The 10856-nt window shown below is 38.8% G+C and overlaps 1 protein-coding gene across 1 annotated transcript; it reads right to left on the reverse strand.

Moving 5' to 3' along the window:
• Positions 1-976: 976 nt before the first annotated feature.
• On the reverse strand, positions 977-10856 carry prpsap1 (phosphoribosyl pyrophosphate synthetase-associated protein 1). The gene is made up of 10 exons (XM_041062594.1): positions 10447-10856; positions 9956-10008; positions 9432-9498; positions 9130-9302; positions 8824-8939; positions 8649-8704; positions 8265-8410; positions 4985-5055; positions 4078-4224; positions 977-3559 (listed from the first exon to the last, which is right to left on the reverse strand). The coding sequence occupies exons 1-10, from the start codon at positions 10527-10529 to the stop codon at positions 3401-3403; spliced, it is 1071 nt and encodes a 356-aa protein (XP_040918528.1). The 5' UTR covers positions 10530-10856; the 3' UTR covers positions 977-3400.

Consider the following 10856-nt stretch of genomic DNA (forward strand, 5'->3'; position numbering starts at 1 on the left):
CGTTCTCTAAAAGTATGTGCTGATAAATGGCAACTAAAATTCCCCAACTGCTGAAAGGCCACATAGGCCCAGAGAGGGAGAGAAAAAGGTATGCTTCCTCTTTCAGAGACAAGGTGCATTGTTTCCCTAGAATCAGACAAGGAAGTGACCTGTGATTATCAAATCTCTGGTTCCTCTTTGTGTCCTGTTTAAACTCACAGCTGTCTCCAGCTGGTCCACAGCCACACACTTACTCGTCTTTTCGGCACATGGATGGAGACACAGAGGCAAGACAACCCCTTTTAAAACCCAGGTGCGAGCTAAACTTTTCATTCAGGATGTAATGAGAACTAATATACTTAGATAGTTTTAGATAGGCACTAGAAAATGTAAGAATTTAACTGCATCAACTTTTGTACCCACAGTGAACGCAGCGATGTTGATGTTAACGGGTCAGATTCAGCCTTACTCCACATTATGAAAATCCTCTAGTCTCCTTCCATAAATGGTGAGTGCTTCTGTGTTTGTCTCTGCTCCTGGACTTGGTCAAAGCTCCTCAGTGTTGGTCAGATGCCTGAGAAGTTTTGAACAAGAATAGGATCTCTGACTGTCACTACATCAAGGCTTTGTCTGGCACAAGACAGGTAATCTCTTACAAAACAGCTTGTATCTGGTATGCTGTATGCAAGGTCTGAAATATCAGATATGCATTTTAATTTTTGTCATATTTTGTATTAACATTTAGTTCTGCACTGAAATGGAAGATTATAATCTTGAAGGTAGGTAAGGAATGCTATCACTATATAATCCAGATTAACAAAATAAAGATTTAAACATTTTGCTGTCAATGTGAAATATTTTCCAGTCTAAGGCTTAGAAGAAATATGACTAATATTTAAACCTAAAACCAAATAAAGTTTGACTTTCCTGTAACATATCATACTGTGCATGGATGGAGGTCTAAGTCTGGTTGTTCACCAAAGAACAAGGCGCATGAGGAAAGAGTTTTATTTTCATAGACATTGACAAATGCTGTGGAGGTTGACAGAGGGGTGTCAGGGTCTGAACTATACGTTCTTGACATCAGGGGAAGAGTACATACAGAGAAGACATCATGAAATATGCTAATGACATAAAATCTGAGCTGGAATTGGTTCAGCATTAGATACAGACAACCTCCAACTTTATGCCAACTCGACACCAGCGTCAAATACCAAAAGAGAACAACTTCAGAAGGATTCTAGTATCTATAACAACATTAAACCAATGGTAAAAAGCAAAGGCGTGCAGTACAGCTGTATGGAAGACATTCTCAACAAACTTTTTTTTCCACCAACAAGAACACAAAAACAAGTAATTGTGCATTGGCTTTTAAAGCATATTTCCCTGAGCAAAAGGCTCAAACAGCATAGAAGTATACTAATTTCCCCTTGAGCTTCACTCTGAAATTTATCTCAGAGGGCACAGAAAGGTGCACATTTAAAAGTGCAGGTTCTCACAGGGAGACACCACAGCAATTTAGAGACCCACATCAAGACCATGCGGTTCACATGTTTTTGTCAATTTACTATAAACCGCTGCTGACAAGTTTTCAGTTTTTTTATTGTATTGTTTTCCAGGCAGGCATCAGTTTCCATTCCCTTTAATACAGCATAATAAACAACTTAAAGTAGCCCACCGTATTCGATTCTGTCAAAGTTGTCGCTTCAAGGTAATGCACCTGAAAGCATGGATCAATCCAAAGGCAGTCTACTGATCTGTTAGATTCAAATGCTGAGATCATTCTCAAGTTTCAAGACCTGCACTGCCCTCATGAACAATTCTGTTAAAAATTCACATTTAGATTGACACCAAAAAATAGCAAATGTGGACACCTATCAGGGGGAACGAGAACATGACTCCTGCTTGATTTTAAAAATATATGACCATAGTCTGGGTAACTTACAAGTAAAACAATTGTTTTAACATAACCTAGTAAAGTAGGCAGCATGTATCCCACCACTAGCCAGCAGACTTTTCAAATCCCTCCAGGCTTTCAGTCACATCACCAGATAGTGACCGTAGCTGTGACAAAAACAATAACTAAACCAAAGCAGTTGATTATGATCTGCTTTGAAAAACAATGCAGACTCTGTAGTAAACTAGCTAAAACATGTCCTCCTTTTAGCCATGTACGCAACTAACGTGTAGTGTGGTGTCACTGTCAGATAACAGTTATCATCAGCCAGTTACAATAAGCACAGCATTGTACTATGTATGTTCAGTCAATTTCTAAAGAAGTGTAGTATATTAAAGGGTCAGTTCACCCAGTCACAAAAAACTTACTTCCCACTTACTGCCAGTAATATGCAGCCATTCACTGTTAGACTTCTGTTGCTAGCACAAGAGTGGATGCGAACTTCATCTGTGGTGATCAGATCTTTTAAATACTTGCCTTTCCATAACCCACAGACCTCGCCCTAAACATGGTTGAGTTTTTCTTTGAGCTAAAAACCAAATTTACTGATGATCTGAACACCAAGTTTCACTCACCTCCATTGCACTGGGGTAATAGAAGGAATCTCAGAGGTTGATTTCTTACAACAGCTGCAGGTAAAAGCTAAGCTAAAAGGGTAAGTTGTAATAATTTTGTTGAACTGACCATCTAATAAATACAACATGAATGGATGGCCCATTAATTGATGCAGATGATGAAAAATGTCTTATGCCACATAGGACATTTTACCAAACAGTCCCACAAATGGTGCAAAAAAAGAAACCTGCATAAAAATATAGTTTGGGCACCAATGAACAGGAGTTTGTCCAGTCTTATCTGAGTGGTTTCAAACTACACACCCCATTAAATGCAAGGTAATCACAGTGCTAAGCAGCCCTGATCATGGGGGCCAGCAAGAGTATGGTGTAAAAGCACAAAGTCCTTTTACTGGACACATTTTCTCTTCTTCTTATTTGCAGATGAAGTTCAGTCATTAAATATGAGGTACCACACTGTATGACAAAATATCTTCTTAAATACAAAGCATCTTTTGTTCGTGTTGAAAAAATCAATGAGAGCAGCAAGACAAGGAAAGGACCAAGGCTTCAAAGTATGTCTGGTATGCATCAAAGCTAAAAGTCACTTGTTTGCTCTTTTATCACCCTTAATTAATAAGGATAAGATGCATTTCTCAACTTAACATAAGAAATACATTTTTACAATTTTTTTTTTGAGAAGATAAATAACTTTGGGTGAATCTTAAATTTTGTTTCTTCTTTAGATTCTTTAAATGAATTAGGATACATGTGATCCTGACATACACAATACATGGAACATGGCATTAGCATTTTTTTTTTTTTTTTTTTTTTTTTACAGGACTGGGAAGATGTGCACCTGCCCTCAGTCACGATAAGACCCACCTCAGCCCTCACTGTCTGACACTCACTAGTCGTCCACAGTGATGTTGCGGAACAAGTAGGCCATGGACTCTCCATTGTGGATGCGGCGGATAGCCTCAGCCAGAATCATGCTGACATCCACAGTCTTGATTTTGGGACACTGCAGCTTCTGTACTTCATGGGGTACTGTGTTGGTCACCACCACCTGAACACCCAGTGAACACAGACATTGTGCTTAGACTTAATGAGACAGTTTCTATTTGAATTAAAAAGCTGTTTATCGGTCTAATTTTTCAACTACCTATGCAGTAAATATGAGAAACAAACTAATATCACAAATGCAAATATTATTTATTTAATTACTTAAATGCATTTTATAAAATAAATACAACATTTATACTGTATCTATTGTTTGCTGAGATTTAGGAGGAACTGAAAATTTGACAGAAATGCAGCTTCTGGATGTAATGATCCTTCCCTGCTTCTTGTTCCAACTCATTTCTTGCTCAATTCTGCTGAAAAACCTTTCATTACAAGGAAGTATTTCATAGTTTATAAAGAACTGATGAGAGTTCATCAAAAATTTCCTTTCAGATAAGTTCCTCATTGATATTTAGTAGAGTAGATATTACACAGAGGGATTTCCTTTAAACAAATACTGATAAAGCTTCAACCCTAGAGGGGATACACGCGAACGAAAAAATCTATTCTAGGTGTCCTCACCTCATCAATAGCAGATTCCTCTATGAGGCGTGGAGCATCAGCAGACAGTAAACCATGTGTGGCCATGATATAAATTTTATAGGCTCCTCTCTCTTTCAGGATCTCTGCAGCTGCAACAAAGTCTCCTACATCATCTATAATGTCATCCTGGAAAAAGAAAAAAGAAAAACACAGTCTGTACCTAAGACTTAACAATTATACCTCCTTCCCTTTCTCTTCAGTCATTTCTGTGTCATGGTGTCTCTGACTACTTGGCTTCCTACTTACCTGAATATCCAATATTCACACTCATAGCAGCCTATATAGTACCTGATTGAGAGATTAGAAGATTAATGGGAGACTAGGGAAACTGTTTTTTTCTGTGTTCCAGGTTTTTGTTTTGGTTAGGTTTAGTTCATTCCTTACTGTGTAAGTTGGAAATTTAGGATCATGCCAAAAACATGAACAACACTAATATTTGCTGAAGAGCAGCTACTGTGGCCACAAGTGACAAAACATGTCAAAATGTGTCATCAAGTCACTAAACTGATTTAGTAATGGCTCTTAAACAGCAAAATCAGTCTTAAGCATAAGCATGTTTTATTGCTTATGAATTCAACTTTTAATATGGCAGAGGATGAAAGTGGTACTACTTCTCACTTCAAATGCTCTTCAAAAAGCATTAACATCTAACTTCACACCTGTCCATGTTATAGTTTCAAATCCATACCATGTGTCCTGCAATACATGGCATTTAAAGTGGTGGATTTTAGATTGAATGAATTTTACCACTTAAAGCGAAAACTCCTTGAAGTACTGTTCATGCGAGCTCTGAAACAGCAATAATTACAAGCTGGCTACAGCTGAAAAAGCCAGCTCTACAATGACACTGATAGAAAGGGCACATCAAGTCTTTGCAGCATCTTACCACAATAATGGCAATTCTCCCTCCCACGTCTCCGACTACAGTAATGGGAGGTTTCTCCTTGGCCATCATTACTGAAAATGCAAGCAGAATCGGTTACCTGTGAGATCACATCGAGGAGGTTATGTCTACTACATTTCATCTAATCAGAAAGAAATCTCAGTAGATTGGGTAAAATGGGTTGAGAAAATGTTTTGCGATTTAGGTAAATCTACACCCCAAATCATAGGGTTATAATCAGTAATAATGTAACTTATTTGCAGATATTCCGTTAGAGTAATGCAATGATGTATGAAATTTAAAATGGCAATCAAAGGCTGGCACTTGCTTTGAATATTTCCCCCCATTCTACCCCACCTACCCCTAGGAGATTAAACTGAAATGCTAAACTTAGTACAGCACATGCCATGCAAAAAAAATCAAATGACGGGGTTTTCTGCCCAGGATACCCAATCAGAAGGTCATGTATAACTGCCTGGACACACACAACCTCAGGCCTGGGCTGTGGGCAGGCACATGGCAGCAGTCTGCATATGAACCAATAAGCATCACACAGTCTTATTTCACACAGGGACAATGGTGGCTGACAAGCACTGATGAGGGTTTCTTCATACACACTTGTCAATGTTCTGGGGTCAGTCCTCAGTCGAACATCACTGCTGCCAGCGGCTACTTTTACATGCACACAATAATCAGGTCACATCTCACATGCCAATCACAGGAGATGCTAACAGCTGCATTTCTGAACCACAAAACAAGGAAAATATCATTTAATTATTCGTATCAAGACAGCTTCATTTGTCACTAACAATGCTTCTGAGCCAAGTTGCTGTCCATCACCACAACATGGGGTCTATGAGCAGCTGGAATAACACTATGCAATTGTGCTAGAGGTATATAAACTGTCACAAGAAAGGTTAAATAGAACCATTGCTGCACAACAACATGAAAGTGCTCCACCTTGTGGCAGACTTAACAATATGACATAAGTTCATACCCTGCAACTAAAATAAATAATTCTATAGACTATGTTGTTAATTGAAGCAAAAAAAAATGAAACTAGGATTTGATTAAGGTTTTGTGAAATAACCTAATTTAATGGCTGCATTTTGAGTATTGGTGTGCATGTAAACGTGGTCATTCAAAGGGTATAAGGAAACAAACAACTGGTAAACAATCAGCCAGCGAAGCCGATTGTGAAGGAAAAAGTATAAAGAAGCAGAGAAAGGAGGAGCATGCCTTGCAAAACACTTTTGCTGAATACCGCGAGTCCCACAGCATCAGAAAACCTGGCAGTGTCACATTCAGACTTCTAAAACAGCAAAAGCCACGTTGTTAGCAGTACACACACTTCTCAAAAAATGATGTCGTCTTTACAGCTTGCTGAGATACTGCAACAAGCTACCTGAGAAATGTTTGGTCAGATGTCTTTAAAATTAGTTTAAGATGTCCTGAAATTTTTATCAAGAAAATCCATTAATCAACATTCCTGTGACAGATATGAAAGTCGGAATGGATTTCAATGGCAAAATTTAACAACAGGTTGGCGCTGCATTCCAGAAACTTCTACCACAGAGACAAAAGTGTAATGCTACTCTAAATATTATTGCTGATAAAATAATTTCTGTTTTTCAGCTGAGGCAGCAAACTGAAACTTTGATTTGTGCTGTGTAAATTCAACACGTCAATGTACCAACCCTTCCATTCGTAACGTTTCTCCTTCCCCACATTAGATGTTAGGTTTCAAAAGCATGCTTCATTGTAGCATCACATGCAGTTATGACCAAATGTTAATCAGGTTTGTAAGAGCAGGTTTAAAATGGGTGCATCATGTGTTGATTGGCAAGATGAGTCCAGGTATATAAAGAAAAAAAGAAAAAAAAAGAAAACAAAAAAAATGTTTGCCGTGGTTTTGGTTTGATTTATGGATTTCAAAATAAAATCAGAACACAACAAAACAAAGAGGGTTTTGGCCATCTTGTAGAACTAGCTGTCTGGAATCTGAGAAAGGTGCGGTAAACATGAGCACTACTTATTTCAAATCAAACATGCCATGCAAATAGCATTTAGTATGGAGCACACTGTAGCTGACTGGCCTGAAAAAGTTCTGTCAATGCAAATTGTTTGGGGCACTAACAATCAGTTTGTGCAGTTTTCACAAACTCCCCCCTCCTGAATCCAGACTGTATTTTCACAAGATGCAACACAAACCCTTCATCTACACATGCACGAATTGAGGAACCATTTGAGGAATCATTTCATAGTCAGATATAAGTTAAGTTTACGGCCGTACTTGGGAGCTCTATGCCAGGGAACGGGGCTTGTTGTTTGCCTGCTATTACCAACAAATAAACACCACGTTAACACAAATGCACAAGTATTTGACATGACAAACACATGATGCCAAGACTTGGAAAATCCTCTCGCTAGGTAAACAGAAATAAAAAAAAAAAAAAAAAGGTCACATCAACAAATCAGACTTATCATGTCAAAAATTTAAAACAAAGTCTTCTTATGTTTGAAGCAATTTGTGAGCTTTTGTTCCAAAGGAGGATTTTTTAAGTCGAGGGTAAGAATAGGAACACAAGAATAGATTTTTTTTTTTTTTTTTACCAAATAATAAAGTGAACACGGGACGCAAATACTTTGGAGTCATTTGCCAATGACACAATTTTTTGATATTTTGTCAGTCACATTTACTGTACATGGCCTTACCAGAAATTAATACTGCAAATACGTTGAAAACTATATGCAAGAGTTGCATTTGTATTTCTTTAAAAAAAATACATAAATTCCATTAAATCATGGTATGTACCAAGAAACAGGTAGGGATTATGATTCTATTATAAAGCACGTCAATCTTTGTAAGTTATGAGTTGCAGCTTGCTGATGATGCAGAATGAGTAAAAATAGTGTATCTGTGGAATTAAAACATGCAGCAACACAAAAATCTGTCTCTTGGACAATGGTTGATGGTATGAGAGAAACAGCAGAATCAGCTCCAAGAGCTGTATTAGGTCGTAAGCAGGATTTATATTATGAATGCATTTCAGTGTTGAGATACTAAACTTTAAAGCACTGAAGAATTAAACTAGTAGAAATCATAAGAAATTTCTTGCTAAACTCGACCATGGTATGATAAATAAAAAGAAATCTATCTTTGACAAGCCGTAGGCAGGGTTATGTTACCTGTACAAGTCAAATCTATCAAGCAGTGCACCAAAAAATCTACACAGAAAACCTGAGACACCAGACTGCGCCCTACAAAGATGAGTGTTCTTACAAGGCAGCTCCAGTCCTGTGTGTCCTGTGGTGTTGCGTACACACGGTGGGGAGTGTCTTCCATCGGCCATGTCCGACTCTGAACACTGAGCCTCGCCGTGAATCACAGCAAGACCCAAACGCAGGCGCTCTGCATACGACTGAGCCCTAAAAGAAGAAAGAACACAGAAGGAAAATAGAGAAAGGTCAGAATGTTGCGTTGAAATGGGGCAGACATCTTTATCATTATTCCTCTTTTTAAATTATTTACAGAGCATCAACATCCTTTTCCATGCACATATTGAGTCACATACCTTGCAAATGACATACTCTATCTATATAAAACATATTTGTATGATAGAACAGTTCTTGCATGATGTAATGTTTGTTTATTTCCATCAGTTACCTTTTAGCTGCAGCTGGGGACTTTGCCACAATGATGGAATTTCGGTAATCTGGAATCTGACAGGATGAATGAAAACAGACGTCAGTGTTTCTATCAGACTGATTGATTGAGTTTGCTGGGGTTGTCAACACCTATACTTAAACACCGACAATAAACATTCAGATGCGATTATCACCTCCTCTTGGATGTACTGAATCAAAAAAGGGGAGGCACGCAAATTGTCCACTGGAAAGCTGAAGAAGCCTTGGATCTCCTTCTGATGCAAGTCCATGGTGATGATGTGTGTTAATCCTTTGGGGTAAAGGACAGATGAGTAGCACAGCCTTATTCACAATTAACACAGGTATTTAATCTCAAAAACTAGAAGAGTTTGTATCTGTGGACATGAAATTTAGTCCCTGCAAACTCAACACCAGAGATGGTGAGGAATGAAGAGATTTTTAACACAACCGCAGCTTGAGATGCAGCTTGTTGTCTTTACCTGCTTTAGCTAACATCGAAGCTAACAGCTTGCACACTATTGAGCCCCTCTTTCTCATCTTGCACTGCTTGCTGTAGGGGAAGTACGGAATGACTCCAATGATGTTCTTTGCACAAGAGGTCTTGAGGGCATAAGCCATAACCAGCAGCTCCATGATGGCTGTGTTGACATCTCTGGTTGTAACAAAAACATAGCGAGAACAGTACATCATATGAACTTCATATGAAGTTGAAGTGATCATCTATGGTAAGAACATTTCAAATTCCTGCTGCAGTAAAAATGGCATGTCCTTCTACACTCACCTTGGTATTGTCTGGATGATGAAGATAGTTTGTCCACGAACAGATTCTTTTACATCCACTCTAGTCTCTGTACAGAGAAAAAATAAGACATGATCAGTTAATTTAGAAAAGCTGTGTCTTAAAGTCAGTAGTACCTTATTCTCACTTTCAAGTTTTAAGTTCTATTAAGGAAATGTTCTTCATTTTCATCATTACTTCGTTAAATTGTCAGTGGTGCATATAACACTCATCACTTAATAACTCTAACTCTATTTCCTCAGGCTCTGGGAGAAAATATCTCCATGTATCACACAAATGGTCTTGTGTGCAGAACAAATGGCTCTTTGCATCGCATACTGTTGTGAACAGTGACACTATTCTAACCCTACTTGTAACTTGGGTGTGTAACAGATGCTATGTGCACAAGCCACGTATTTTCTGAAAAGCAGATGTTGATCAGTTCAGCAGCCTAAATGCCAAGGTTCCAGACTCCATTACTTGAAACATTAAGACATTTTTAAATCATGCCATAATATTCTCCTCACCTCTGTTGGATTCCTGAAAGACCACAGACTTCCCCAGTTCAACTCCCAGTCGCCTAAGAAACAAGAGCACAAAATTACAGACACAATGTGAACAAGTGTGAGATATATGCTGCAGTAAGCAACTGCAGGGTCTCTCATGCAGATCAACATGAGCCATTGATCACATCATCCATTCATTCCCAGGCTGACAGATTCTCGCTGGCCATGCAAAAACAGCTGCAGGCACTGAGACCAGCACTCTTCAAGCACTCAGTGATAGCAGCCACATAAAACGCATTACACAATACCATTTGCCAACTATTGTCTGCTGCTGTGGTGAATGCTAAATTCTGAAAGTTGCAGGTCATTGCTCATTTAACAGGCTTTGACAAATACAATTAGACGTTTTTCACAAGCTTAAATGCCTTAAAGCTTGGCCCCGTGTAGGAGAACAGCTCAGTTTACATGAACCAGCAATCACTGACAGCAGTAATGGTGAACATTATGCTTACTCCGTTATCTTCTTGGCCAATTCTGTACATGCTACGGACGAGTTTGCTGAAAAGACGCGGTAACCACTTTTAGCGACATTCATTGTGGCACTCCCGGTGGTTTATTTCACAGACAGTCACCGACAGTCGCGGCACCGTTCATCTACTGTCCGCCGCGTCCGTTGCTAATTTTCAGCTCGTGACGAAGTTAGCCAAACAGCTAGCCACCTACCACACACACTAGCCCAACTGGTGAGCTAATTATACGAAATTATCTTCAGTGTGGGACACAAACCTTTCTACACCATATCTACAAAACAAATATTGATTATTTGCGTTAGTCTGCTGCGTTGTCTAATTGTTCGCAGACAAACGACTGATACCTGTCACTCAGGTGGCACTGTAGCCTAAAACAACTGTCCACACCAGCG

This window comes from Toxotes jaculatrix, chromosome 18 (assembly GCF_017976425.1).
Source record: "Toxotes jaculatrix isolate fToxJac2 chromosome 18, fToxJac2.pri, whole genome shotgun sequence".
Classification (NCBI taxonomy): Eukaryota; Metazoa; Chordata; class Actinopteri; family Toxotidae; genus Toxotes; species Toxotes jaculatrix.